The sequence below is a fragment of the Rhinatrema bivittatum genome, chromosome 4 (assembly GCF_901001135.1).
Source record: "Rhinatrema bivittatum chromosome 4, aRhiBiv1.1, whole genome shotgun sequence".
NCBI lineage: Eukaryota > Metazoa > Chordata > Amphibia > Gymnophiona > Rhinatrematidae > Rhinatrema > Rhinatrema bivittatum.
In genome coordinates this window covers 198,630,948-198,645,609 of record NC_042618.1, presented here as the reverse complement: position 1 = coordinate 198,645,609, position 14,662 = coordinate 198,630,948, and the positions used below count along the sequence as shown (strand labels likewise).

The 14,662-nt window shown below is 42.2% G+C and overlaps 1 protein-coding gene across 1 annotated transcript in view; it reads left to right on the top strand.

Moving 5' to 3' along the window:
- CACNA2D2 (calcium voltage-gated channel auxiliary subunit alpha2delta 2) overlaps positions 1-14,662 on the top strand; it is a 1,734,543-nt gene that overhangs the window by 1,700,738 nt on the left and 19,143 nt on the right. Inside the window, exons 31-35 of the mRNA XM_029599532.1 lie at positions 2,701-2,772; positions 8,634-8,786; positions 10,774-10,826; positions 13,576-13,631; positions 14,210-14,333. Coding sequence (XP_029455392.1) covers positions 2,701-2,772; positions 8,634-8,786; positions 10,774-10,826; positions 13,576-13,631; positions 14,210-14,333 — 458 coding nt within the window. The remainder of the gene's footprint in view (positions 1-2,700; positions 2,773-8,633; positions 8,787-10,773; positions 10,827-13,575; positions 13,632-14,209; positions 14,334-14,662) is intronic.

The following is a 14,662-nucleotide window of genomic DNA, read 5'->3' as shown; positions in this document are numbered from 1 at the left end:
AACATCTTCATCCTCCCTTGCGATTGCTGGTGCCCTTGTGGAGCCTTAATCTGGTTCTGGACTTTCTGGCAGGTTCCACCTTTCAACCACTGCATACCCTCTCTTTGACGTTACTTACCTTGAAGACAGTTTTTCTTGTGGCAATTTGTTCTGTGCATAGAATTTTCAAACTGCAGGCTCTTTCTTGCCAGGAAAAGTTCCTGTGAGTGACTCTGGAGGTGGTCCAGTTGTGAATTGTTCTGTCATTTTTACCAAAAGAGGTTTCTGACTTTCACTTGAATCAGTTGATTTCTCTGCTAACTCTGGTTAGGGAAAGGGATGTGGAAGAATATCATCTGTTGTGGATCTTAGAGTCAAGCAACATCTCTTGAGGTATTTGGAGGTTTCTAGACCTCTTAGGAAGACTTCACGGTGGGAGTAAACAGGGTGAGCCGGCATAACGGGCAATAATAACCTGTTGGATTAAGGAAGTTATCACAGCCACATATGTGGATGCTGAGCAGCCATTACCTAAGCAAGTTAGGGCTCATTCCACTAGGGCTCAAGCAGTGTCATGGGTGGAGTTTCGATTGTTGTCTCCCATTGAAATTTGCCGAGCGGCGACATGATCCTCTTTACACACTTTTTACAGGTATTACCGTTTAGATGTGCAGGCCTGGGAGGATGCAGCCTTTGTGAGTGTGGTGTTGGTTGGACCGCAGGCAGCCTCCCGCCCTTTTCAGGAGTAGCTTGGGTACATCCCATTGATGTGGATTAACCTATCTGAATGCTGAGAAATGAGAAATTACTACTTACCTAATAATTTTCTTTTCTTTAATGAAGACATGTTCATCCACCTTCCTGCCTTTGGCTGCCAGTGTGTGTGGTTCTATTGTCCTCCTGAGTGGCTGCATTCTAGGGATAACTGGTAAGTGTCAGTTTCAGTCCCTAAATTAGTGATGTTACACTCTTTGGCTGAGCTCAGTGTTTCCTGTTGCTGAGTGCTTGAGTGGTTGTCTTTTAATGGTTATAAAGTATTGTTAGTTTGTTCACAGTTGGCTTTTGCAGAGAATACTGGTGGGCTGATGTCAGAGCAGGGGTATATATTCCGTGACGTCAGCTTTGCTCCATCTCCATCTGCTGGTAGAGGTGCGTAACCCACTGGTGTGGATTAACCTATCTTCATTAGAGAAAAGGAAATTATCAGGTAAGTAGTAATTTTTCATTTGTTTCTATATGATACAAAAATCTGAAAAAGAGTAGACACACCAGAAGGAAAGAAAAAAAATGAAAGGGGACCTAGAAAGCCAGGAAGAGTGGTCAAGGGTTTGAAAAAATGCTAAAAAGTATAAAACCATGCAGTTGAAGTACAAAAATTCACTAGCTTAACATTATTTAGACGGACAGGAGCTGGAAACAGTTAAACAAGAAATAGATAAAGGAGAAATCATCTCAGATGATCACAAAGTAGCCAATCAATGTAATAAAAAACAGTACCCTCAGGAGCACAGGAGAAGTGTCATCAGCTGGAAAAATGGGGTAATATTACTTCTATATAGGTCACTAGTAAGATCCCATCTTGTCCTGTGTTTATCCCTGGAGGCCATACCTTTACATTGAGAGGATGGAAGTGGTGCAGAAAAATGGTACTAAGATGATACAAGCTCTGCAACATAAACCTTACAGAAATGCTTAAGAATCTCAAAAATGTACTCACCGAATGAAACAACAGAAAGGGGGATATGATAGAAACACTCATGTATTTGACAGGTTTCAATAAATTAAAAAGTATAATTTTCCATATGAAAGGAATTTCAGGAACAAGGTGTCAGGATATAAAGGTGGAGGAAGAAGGGTTCAGCGGAATCATGAGGAAATCCTTCTTTACTGAGAGGGTGGTAGATGCCTGGAATAACCTACCAGTAGAGGTGATAGAAACCTGCACTGGGACAGAATTCAAGCCTGCTTAGGTCATACACAGAGGACAGTGGTAGGAACAAGGTTGGGAGACTCCAGTATTACACACACAATCCATCCTTCACTCCCTTGAGAGCAGAGGGAAAGGGGAAGGGGATAAGGAGAAAAGATGGATAAAGGAAGCATGATCCAGGGATACTGCAGGCCACTGGGGTAGCTGGGTTGGACCCAGCAAGCTACAACTCCCCTGAAACCAACTAGGCCAATGCCAACAGGATGATGGTGGTCAAATACAGTCCAGCAAGTTGATACGGTGGAAACAGGAGGTGGATAAAGAAAACCCAACCTAGTGACACAGCAGGCCATGGGGTAATCAGGCTGGCACCAGCAGAGTACAGCTCCCCAGAAATCAGCCAGGTCAGTGCCAGTAGGTTAGTGGTGGCCAATTACTGTCCAGCAAGGACATGGAGACCTAGGAAACTGTATGTTCAGGCAACAGCCTCACTAGTTTTGGTAGCTGTTCAGATTATTACAAAACTTGATGGTAAAACATGGGGGTGGGAGACTGGCTGTTGGATCAATTGTGGGATCTTATATGTTCATCTTCGCAAGATAGTAGAAAACTAATGAGATAAAAACAAAATTGACTTGGGTAAGGAGTGATATCCTAAAAGTGGTCAAGTTTCTATAGCTAGAAGCTGAAATATATTCTTGCAGAGTGGACCGGAATAACTGGGCAGATGGTAGGGTCTTTTTCTGCCATCATCTATTGTGTTACTATGTTATGTTGCTCTTCTTTTTCAGGATCTCCTCTGTGTTCTTCTTGATGATGGGGGTTTTCTCATCATCTCCAACCAGCAAGACCATTGGAGTAAGGTATTAGTGTGCAGCGGTGTGTACATCAGAGATCTACAGAGAGAAGGGCCTTTCTAAGCTAGGAAATCCTAGATCAGGAGTGTAATGACATGAGAATCAGAGATCTGCAGAGGAAAGGGTGTTTCTGAGTTGGGAAATCCTGATTTAGGGTCACTGAAACAAGCTAAAGAAGGAGACTTTCAGACGAAAGATGTCCAAAAAGAGCTGTATCTTAGAAAGGAGAAGGCTTTTATTATTACCATTATTTTAGTGTATGTGTCACCGCTGGGCTGAGGTCCTCAAATAGACTCCAAGGGCATGCCTCAGTTTCAAGGGCTTATGATGTTCACACTGCCTATTCCTTCCATAATTTACTGCTTTCAAGGATTCCCTGTCCAGGGGGGAGATTCTCTCCAAGACTCTGAATATTGTTATTGCACTATTTAATATTAACAGTAAAAAGCACACTAGACTCATGATGCAGTTCCAACATAACTTTACTGATAGTTGATTTTAAATTGAAGGAAATGACACGTTACAAGTCCTTGTTCACTACAGTCCATTACGTAATCCTCTTCTAAGAAATCTGACTCTGTACAGATGGTTTTAATCTGATCTTTCATTCATTATCCTATCCCAATTTCAAGGATAGTTTTGAAATTCCTTCCCAGAAATGTTGGCTATAATACTTGAATTGGTCTAGATTGATATAACTAAAAATCCCATTTGTCATGCTTAATTCAGATGTATTGAATAGACTTCTTAACATTTAATATATTTCTAAATAACCAAATAATATATATATATATTAAAGGACCACTTCCTCAATACATTTAGAAGTCCATCATACTCAGCACTACCAGTGAAAACACGTTCTTTGCCTCCTGTCATAGTCCAAAGTCCATAATTTTAACCGGACACAATGTTTTTGAATTTTTTGCAAATAAAACTACACTTATCTGGCTTCTTTAGCTTTAGTAACTTTTTTTGCTATTATTATGCCAAAAAACGAAATACTGCTAATTTCAGCCACCTACCACTTTGGCGTCTTACTTGGTTTTGGCACCAAAAAGGAAACCAGAAATTATACTTAAGGTATATAAATACTGAACAGAGCAGCAAAAAAAGCAAAAACCTTTGTGTCATTCCAATTCATTGTGTTTGCTGAACTTTGCTAGGGACCACACTAAGTCCCAATTGTAAAATCACCAGTCCTTTTGCCCTGGGTGTAGGTTCTTGTCTAAAGGGTGGAAGGGTTCATGGCCCAAGGCGTGTAGGTGGAAGTCCTTCCCTGTGTGTTACTAGCAGCTTTTTAGGATAGGTACACTGAAAAGAATAGCTGGACACACTGACAGGGTGTTCCAAATTAAAAGTTTACTTTGATGGGTTCCAAATAACCAATTTGCATCAACAAGGTTGTTCCCAGTTACATCCATGTTCAGACTGTTGACTTGGTTCAAATATTTTCTCTCTCTCTGTGGAAATATCCCTCAATACTGGTTCCTGAGATTGGCTTACCCTCCAGGCAATGGAAAAATAAGTCTCCCAGGTGGGCAGGGGTATCCTCTGTATAGAGGGCTGTCTTCCCCAACAGTTACCTGAGGTCCAAGTTGAACTCCAGATCTTTCAGAACCAGTCAGTGTCCTGGTCCTGGGATGAGGACTCCAGTGGGGGTCTCCAGATGTCACGTTTCTCATTTTTCCCACTCTCCAAACTGCTTTGTGGGACCTCTCAGGGTGAAAGGTCCTTTGGCTGGGAAAACTCAGAGCTTCTCTTTTCCCAAACCTTAGAGTAAGGAAGGGTGGCTTCAAACTTCCTTTCCCCCACTCAGGAAAATATTAAAAAAAAAAAAAAAAAAATCTTCACCAAACTCCAGGCAAAACTCTCTCTCTCTCTGTGTTCGTTGTAGTGAGTTACTAGTTGCCCTCCTCAAGGGGTGAAAAAGACTCAGCAGGTCTTGTCTACCTGAGGCAGGGCACCTTTAATCAGGACCAGGGATTCACAAAAGAGGAAGAATAAAAACTTCCCAAACTTGACTCCTAACAGTTCACTGAATCCAGAAAACTCTTCGGAAAACCCTCCCAGGCAGGGAGTGCACTCCTTTTCAAAGGTCTCAGGTTGTGAGGCCCAAAACAAAAGACAGCAATAAAAACAGCTCCTTCCATTCTGAACTCCAAATTAAAATGCCCCACTACTTTCTCCCCTCCCTTCTACACACAGGAGCTCAGCGCTCCAGCAAGCTTCAGAGGAGATGCTGTATAGAATGGTTCGCCCGTCTTCTAACTCTCAGAAGATTCTGCTTTGAAGATCCTTTTTCATATAAAATCTGTTGTTATAAATGCATATTTTTGAATTGTGTGTTGAGGGCTAGGAGAGGAGGATGCAAGACTGTAATCATCGCCCAGGGAACCTAATACCCTTGGCTAAGAAAGAGTGTGCCACACACAGAGCCCCCAACCATTCACCCATCTCCCACTTTTCCAGGGGGCAAGTGCTGGGGAAAAGGTGGGAGGCAGGTCTTAGGGCTCCCGGGAGTGTGGCAGGGTTGCCAGCTTCCTAGATACATTATCACTGATATTCTCTGCTCCAGTCCTCTGGGAACACTCTGACTCCTGCTTTCCCCCTTCTGCAGCATTTCAAATCATCAAAAGGGACAAACTTCAAAGAGACCCCCACCTTTGGCCCTCTTGATAATTTGACCTGTGCCGTGCTTTTTTTTTTTGGGAGGGGGGGAGCGGGGCGGGGTAGCCCCATCTCATCCCTTAGTCATACGCACTGCCACTGGAGAACTTTCAATGCCAAAGGCAGTAAAATATAATCATAGGTCCAAAATATTTTTATATACACTCCAAAAACATACCAAATAAATACTTTCAGTGTGGCTATTTAGGGAAATATTACATGTTTACATTTTCTTTCCCTAAATAATATAATTTGGGAGTTAGAATTATCAGTTCAATAGACTTCTTACATCTTATCCAACCTCCTCTTAAAATATCCTGATGGCAGGTTAGAGGTTAACACTGGGTGGCTGCCAACATTCTCCTTGCTTCCTACTTCTCTCCTCTTCCCAGGAACAAATGAAGATCCATTCCTCTGGCTTGAGCTTTAAAGGGTCACTGGATCTCTCTGGGTGAGAGACTCCTCTGGAAAAAAAAACATCTTCTCACGATGGTGGTAGTAGCTTAAGTTTCCTAGGCCATGGGAATTCAGTTAGCAAACAAAAGTAAAAACCGGTCTTTAATATCCAAACAATAGAAGGAAAGATGGATGAAAAGCTCCAATGCAAATCCCAAAAAGAGGAAATATTTCCTAAAAAAATGGGAAGAAGGCACCCTTTCTATCTTTCTAACCCAGACCTTACACAATATGGCCCAAAAATCTTCTTTCCCAAAAGTAAGAGGGACAAAATAAGAGCAGGGGCAGCACCATCCTGTCTCCTAAACATCCATCTAAAAGTCCACCCACTAGAAGGTGTCTCTGGTTTTTATAGAACCAAGACGTTACCAATAGAGCAGCCCACATGGGGGAGCTGTCAACTTCTCTTCCACTCTTAGGGACTCTACATTTGCAATACTGTACGAGGTAAACAGAAATACATCGATACAGGGATGCAGTCAGTCATTAAGATAAATCATAAAGATGAACATTATAAAAGTATTTCATTATGCTTGATATATTATAAATGCATGTATTTGCTTAGTAATGTTGATCAATACGATTTGCAACTTGCTTTGGACAATTCTGCTAAGGTGGGGATAAATACATTTGATTGATTGAGTATTGCAGGGGGTTCCTTGCTTGAAAGAGCTTCTAGGTGTAGTGAGAGGAAAGGAAGATATAGCAGAGATATTTGGATGGAGGTGGCTGCAGGAATAGAGAAGGAGGAGGATCACAGAGGGAGAAGGAGAGATTTGTGGAAACCATTGTTCTACCTTTCTAAAGAAACGTCCTCAGGCAGGAAGTGCCTGGAATATTAAAAGGAGCAGTTGGTTCCAGTGACAGGATACAGCAAGCAACAAGGCTCGGGGTAAGAGTGAGCTGAGGAGGGGGAGAGGCCTGTGCCGAGAGGGATGGGGTTGGGGAGAGGAAAAGACAGAGGCCTTCCAGGCCTGGAAAAAGAAAGGCAAGCCCTGGAAGCAAAGCTGTGATACTAGGACAACAAATTTTAAATGATTCCATTTGCAGCTTAAGCAAGCAAGCTCACTGAGATTCCCTTTCCCTCCTCTGAGTTAGCAGGGGGTGTTAATGTTTAAAGTTTTCCAAAGCACTTGCCCCCATCATTCTGAATCTAAGTAAATCAGGGGATGCTGCAGTGATGACTCTCAGAACCCCATGCAGGTGTCTCACGGATGTGTGAAAGGTATGAATACAGCATGAACAAGAGAAGCAAGGACTCAGCAAAAGGGATTTTTAAAAAACATAGTGAAGGGTGCACCCCTCTCTTCTTTGAGAATTGCCCACCATCTATGGGGCAAACGCACATGCATAGTTGTACAGCCAGCGTTTTACACACATTTGGAGGAGGCATTCCTGGGGCAAGGTTAGGTCTAGAAAGAAAACTGCATGCATCGTTTTGGATTGTCAAAACTATGCCCGTAAGTTTGTTCGGGAAACGAATCCGGAGAATAAGCAGGTTCCGATCAATGCTGATCATTTTTTCTTGGGCAGTTTCCAAAGTAAAAGTACCCGCCTACTTTTCTTTTGAAAATTGATGCAAAAATTGTGGATAAAAGGTACCCATGGACTTTGCAGTTGTGTAAGAAATTTTCCCCCAAAAGTACAGTATAATAATGTACGAAATAGTATACCAAAGAACAAACTTAAAGCAGAAAATTCCAAGGATTGGAATTAGAAAATGAAGTGGTAATGCTAAGAAGTGAACGAACTGATGGAGTGAAGGATTTAGCCGTAAGAACATAGGAAGGGCCATGCTTGGTCAAACCAAAGGTCCATGGAGCCCAGCATCCTGTCTCTGATAGATTCTTGCTCCGATGATGAGTGGTGAGTCTTCCAGAGTGACCTGGGTAATAACTATTTATGGACTTTTCTTCCAGGAACTTGTCCATACCCCTCCAGCAACAAATTCCACAGCTTGGTTGTGCACTGAGTGAAAAAAATACTTTCTCCAATTTCTTTTAAATCCTGTTAGCTTCAAGGAATGCCCTCTAGTCCTAGTGCTATTTGAACGGGTAAATAGCCATTCCTTATTTACCTTTTCCATCCTACTCATGATTCTGTAGACCTCAATTATATCCCCTCTCAGCCATCTGTTCTGTAAGCTCAAGAGCCCTAATCTGTTTGGCCTTTCTTCATAAGGGAGCTGTCCCAACCTCTTAAATATTTTTGTTGCTCTTCTCTGTACCTTTTCTAATTCCAGTATATCCTTTGTGAGATCGAGCAACGAGAAATGCACACAGTACTCAAGGTGCGGCTGCACCATTGATCTATACAGGGGCAATCTGATGTTCGCCTTTTTATTCCCCGTCCCTTTCCAAATAATTCCTAACATTCTGTGTGCTTTTTTGACCGTTGCCACATAACAAACTAAGGATTTCAGTGTACTATCCATAACAACTTTTTCTGGGTGATTATTCCTATTGCAGAACCCATTATTGTGTATTTAATTTTAGGGTTTTTCTTGAAAACAAATGTGATTTCATTTCCATGACGCAGTTAAATTACAAGTTTGGTATGGTTTCTATTTACACGCAGCACTGCTAGTACATGCTACTTCAGGTTTTTACAAAATATGCACTGAAACCTTTTGAAAATTACTTCCATAATTACCTCACCCCCAGCACACCCAGCTTCATTCCTCCGTATCCCCTCCCGCCTCTCTTCATTCCACCAAGCCTCATGTCATTTCTCTTCTGTTCCAGGTTGGGAAGTTCTTCAGTGAAGTGGACCCTAACTTGATGTCAGCACTTTTCAACAACTCGTTCTTCACACGGAAGGAATCCTATGACTACCAGGCCGTGTGCACCCAAAAAACTGAAAGTAACACAGGGGCAGCCCCCCGAGGTGTCTTTGTGGTAAGTGGAAGGTGTACATGCGCTGGATAAAGCCCAGTCAGGCTCTCTGAAAGGTTGCAGCCTGCCCTCTTCACTGTGCTGACAGCAGGAGGCACTGCACATGGCCTCGGTCACCTCCTCTGATTGGTTATTTATAGAGGAGGGAAGGGATCAGAAGTCTTGGCAGCCTAACTCAGTGTCACCATTAGACAGATCAAAACCACCTGATGAGCTGGAATCAGAGAGTGGCTGAGCAGGAAGGTTAACCAGAGGCTGTCTCTTTCCTGCCAGTTTCTCTTTCTATAGTGTGGGTGTCATCATCCTGTTGAAGCTGGTGTAAAGATCAGAATGTCAGCCATGAAGGAAGTAAAGATATAGAGTCTGGACTAACATTGAGAGAACAATGTATTATAGCATTGAATAGGTCATTGGTTCCCCTTGCTATCAATAAAAACAATAAGTTCCTCCCAGAATTAAATGAGTCTACTTTTCAGAACATGCACATGTCTGACATGTCCTGAAAATCTGGTCTGGCTAGGACACTAAACTCAAACGTTATTAGGGACTCGCACACACAGGGCAATCTCATAAGCCTTTTTTTCCTTCAGAAAACAAAAAATGACTGGGGTAGGTTCGATAATATATCATTAGAACTTGTAATGATTTACATTTAAGAATAACTACAACTTGCATTTCTTTTTCTATGTTTCATTTCATAGAAACATGGATCATGATGGTAAAGACTGTGTGGCTCATCCAGTCTACACATCCACATTTCCTGCTCTGCTTTTAATTCCATTTTCGCCCTCAGAGATCCTCTTTGAGTTTCTTCCTTTATTAAGGCTTTGTCAGATTATTATCATTATTAATAATCATTTGGAATTATGTAACAACGTTCAGCCAGACAGGATCTCAGCACACTTCAGAAATATAATACGTCAGACATACTTTTTCCATACAATTTCTGGGATGGAAAGCCGGGCTAACAGATTTTGGTGCCTGACCTGTATGACAACTCCAAAAGGAGTAGGCGAGTAGGAACAATTTTATTATCACGGAATTAGAGTTGGAGAAACTGAAAGACAAGGAGATAAAGTACAATAATTCACCTAAAGTTCACACAGAGTGTCAGTGGAAGAACAAGATGAGAGTACCAGAAGTGTCCCTGGCTCATAGCTCACGGTTCTTGAACTGCAGATCACATCTCTTCCCTCCCTCTCTTATAACCTACTTACATATTCTCTGCAACCCAGTAGGGGAGGCTGACTTTCAAATGAAGCTGAGTGCATGACCTAAGAGCCTTAGATTTAGGGAGAAAATTCACTAAAACAGAGAAATGTGATGGCAGAAAAAGACTATATGGCCTATCTAGTCTGCCCATCCATTCCAACTAATTCAGCTTTACGATCCCTACCACTTTCTCAGAGATCCCCTGTTTATATTCCATGCTTTCTTGAATTCAGGTACAATTCATGCCCCCATCACCTCCACAGGGAAGCTGTTCCATGCATCCACTACCCTCTCTGTAAAGAAATTCATCAAACATAGGTGCCTAAAACTGAGGTCCCTAAATCTAGGCCTGCTATTTCTTTGCATCTGTGTTAGGCACCTGGCACTGGAAATCAGCACTGAACATTTAACTTACTTTCTCATTCCTGACCCCACTCAATTTTTAGGCACCTATATTTAGGAGCCTGGTAAAAATGAATACCTAGATTTATCAGAGGTAAATTTTCATTTATGAAGATCTAGGTCCCTAACTCTTTAAGTTAAGCATCTAGATCTTTTGAATAATGACCCCCAAGTCTTTCTTCTTTCTGTAGACCATGTGGGTATGATACTTGCATCCCTGATAGCATCCCGCTAATGATGTCACTTTTGATAAGTGAGGCCACCTCTCTTCAGTTATTAGCCTCTGCTAAGCACTCTCTGTCGTGCAAGGTTAGGTCCCAGCTCCAAGCTGTCAGGACTACGTAGTGCTAACCCATGGTCTTTTTCTTTATCTCAGCCCACCGTGGCAGACTTCCTGAACCTGGCATGGTGGACCTCAGCTGCCGCTTGGTAAGTCTCTCTCTCTCTCTCTCTCTCTCTCTCTCTATCTCTTCCCCCTTCTCTGTCACATTCTCTCTGTCTCTACTACCACTTATCTCAGTCTCTCTCTCTCTCTCTCATCAATTTCTACTCTGTCAACAGGAAACTCATGAAATTAAATAAAGAGTTGCTTTGCCATGTAAAACAAACCGGCCACAGCCCATATCCCCTGTATTCTCAGCTGCACCCTGAGCTAGTGAAACTGAGGGCCTGGGACTTAGTACATCCCCAGGTAGCACATTTTACCATAGCAGGGATAAGGGAAAGCATGAAAACCAAACAATGTGATTATACAATCTGAGCAAGCTCTGTGCTGCCACAATCATTATAGGGGAATCCAACTGCAGAAACAGTGCCCACCAAGGAGAAGCAGAAAGAGAGTGAGTGTTCACTCCTCACCAGTTTCAGGGAGCCCACTGCTGGACCCATGGCAAAACTGAAACTGTAGAAGATTCCCAGCTATGAGTTTGTTGACTTTTGGGAAATAGATATGGCTTAAAACGTACTCCCCAGGAGAATGAGCAATTAACTGAATGATGAAACTATATCTTGTATCCCCAGTGATTCCAAATACATTGAATTCTGTGACTAGAAATATGGATCCTTACAAACACTGTGAAATGGTACCAGCACAGTGCTGGGACTAGAGCCTGGCACTAATGCATTCCCTAAAATTTGCTTTGCTAGTTGTAGTTATACTCCTAGATGTTAAGGGGTCAATTTTCAAAAAATGCTCAGATCCCTAAATTTAGGTGGATTTTCAGCTGAATTTAGGTACCTAAGGGATCAGTATTAAAAGCAGTTTGTCCGGCTAAATCCTGCCAATCTGACTTCTACTGATTTAGCTGGCTAATTTTGTATCCAGCTAAAATTTTAACTGGATAAGTCAGGGGTGGTCTAGGAGCATTCCAAGGCTGACACACTTACCTGGCTAAGATGAATTGGATAACATTGATTTTCAGTGTTAGCCGGCTAAATTTAGGACTGCTAAAGAGAAGCCCTAAAATTAGTGGGATAAATTTCTCCGAATAACTTTTATAGAGCTGCCGCATATCCTAGCTAAGTTAGACAGATAAGTTTATCTGACTAACTTTGCTGCCCTGCTAGCCACTGAAAATTGAGCCCTAAGTTTTCAGCAGAAATGCCTACAGTTAGGTGTTTGAATTTAGGGCTGCAGTTCATTTGCCTAGATTTAGGTGTCTAAGGGCCTGATTTACTAAGGTTTTTCTCCCATTGTGTGTCTATGGGAAAAATGCTTACGAAATGAGGCCTTAAGTTTTGTGCTTAGAGCTAAAAATCAGTGCTAAGCCCCTAACTTTTCCCCTTCCCTATCTCCACTCCCATAGCCACTCACCTTTTAAGCACCTAAATTTAAACACTCAGCCCTAGTCAGTTATGAAAGGGGACAATTTTGGTTGACATCTCCCAAAGTTAGGCACTTAAGCCCTTGAATTGACAACCCCCCCCCCCCCCCCCCAAATAAGGGGTCAATTTTCAAAGATTGCTAAATGCCTGACCTAGGCACTTCAGCTTTAGGTACCTACAGTTAGAGATTGAATTTAGATGCTGAGAATTTACCCAACACTATGGAAACGTCATGAACTCATATATGAAAAGTGAAAACCCCTCATATATATAGGTGTCGTTTTTATGCCGTTTGATCAAACAAACCGCATTCACTTATTTAAGGTGACATCAGCTGTGCATCACCAAAGTGACTTTTGCAACCTTTAAGTGCAATCATTGGGTTTCACTTTCTCAATGACGTTACTATTTAACGTATCACAATGCCACCATATAATACACTCTATAGAAAAAGCAAAAATAACTCTCATCTCAAAAAATGTGGTGCTTCCACGGACGCACGTTTGGCTGGTTTCATGGCTCATGGCCCATTTGATCAAACGGCATAAAAACAGCACCATATATGAGTTTAGGAAGCACCATATATGAGTTTAGGTAGTTTCCATAGTGTGTGGTTTTTTTCATTTAATTAAATTAGATTTACCATACAATATTTCAGTTTTTGGATTTTGTTGTGTCAAGAATTTGCCCAAGGCACCCAACTTATTTCCCCTGACCTAACCCTGCCACTGGCCCTGCCCAACTTTTAAGAGTCTAAATTTAACAGCTTAGCAGTAGGAAATTTTCATGTATGTAGATCGAGGCACCTAACTCCTTAAATTAAGCCTAGAGATCTATATTCAAGAGTTTTTAGCCAGCTAACTCAGAAGTTAGCCAGCTAAATGAATATGTGGGCACTTATCTTGCTAAACTCTAGCCGACTAATAAGATAACCAGCTAGAATTTAGCTGGCTAAGTTATGGGCGTTCCGGGGGCCAGCTAACTTTAAGATAGCCAACTATATTCAGTAGTGCAACTGCACTATTGAATATACCTCCAATGTTAGCCAGATAAATTTATCCAGTTAACTTTGCTATCTGGACTGTGTCTGAATATGTACCTTCTAGATTTTTCAAATATCTCCCACTATGTGACCTTCAGCCATCAGAGACTGATTTTTCATGGTCACTCACCCACACTATCTATCCTCTGATATCACAGGCTGAGACTGGTGGTAACCTTCTTTTCTTGGTTTTCTATTTTATCTATTTCTATTTTATACCCTACTCTTTTCACAAAGACTCAGAGCACCATAGCATTGGCATAAGAAAACAGTTTACAATAATCTACCAGCTTCGTCCTTTTTATCAAACAGGTCAATGTTTCAACAGCTCCTCTACGGGATCGCATACAGCAGTTGGTTTCAAGCAGGTGAGCTTTTCATTTTTCACATCCTGTGGCTACAGCGAAGTTCTTAAGCCCTTCACATCACATGGTGCAATGAGATTCTACTTGCCAGCTTATCGCACAGTACACTGAAGTTCTTTATGCTTCCTCAGGACTGTCACAAGGGGGTGGTCAAGCAGGGTGACTGCCTGGGACACCAAGCCAGGGGAAGTGCCATGATGCCGTTATGAGTCAGTCTGGGAATCTGTGAGCATGTTAGCCTAAAACAGAAGGGGGTGCCAAAAGCAATCTCTGCCCTGGGCACCATTTTTTCCAATGACTGCCTTGTTCTTCCTGTCATACAGTGAGGCTCTTCATTCTTTCACATTGCATGATACGGGAGTTCAGTTTTGAGCACCCGTCTTCACAAAGGTTATGCAAGTATTAGTAAAATTATAATAAACACCAATTCAGCTAATAAAGGAGATCACATTAGCTCACAAGTATTGAAAGATATTCTGTACTGGGGCTAGATTTTCTAGAAAAGAGACAATTGAAGGGAGGATTTAATTAAACTGTCTGAATATAGCACTGGACCAAGTTTCTGTTCTGTCTGGCAATAGATGATGTCACAGCAGACGGCATGGAAGCCCGAGAGACAAGCTGCATTATGAAGCAGACCCAGTATTATTTCAGCAGCATGAATGCCTCCTACAGTGCCATGATCGATTGTGTGAATTGCTCCAGGTGAGTGGCAAGGGGCTCACTCTGCTAGTGGCAGAGACTGTAAAGACCAGCGCACAGATGGAACTAAGCAGGGCTGCACATGTTCCAGGGGGCACCGCATGCTTGCGGTATGGAAACCGTGCAGTGCCCAGGCTTGCATCAGTGTCTGCATTTACCATTCGCTAAGATCAGTCATGTGTAGCCAGGTTGGCACCGGCAGGTTACAACTCCCCAGAAAGCAATCAGGTTGGTGCCAGCAGGTTTTTGGTGGCTAAATACTATCCAGCAAGGCAGCAGGGACCTAGGTGGTCAGGGATTCCAGCACCAGCATCATTAGATTTGGAAGCTAT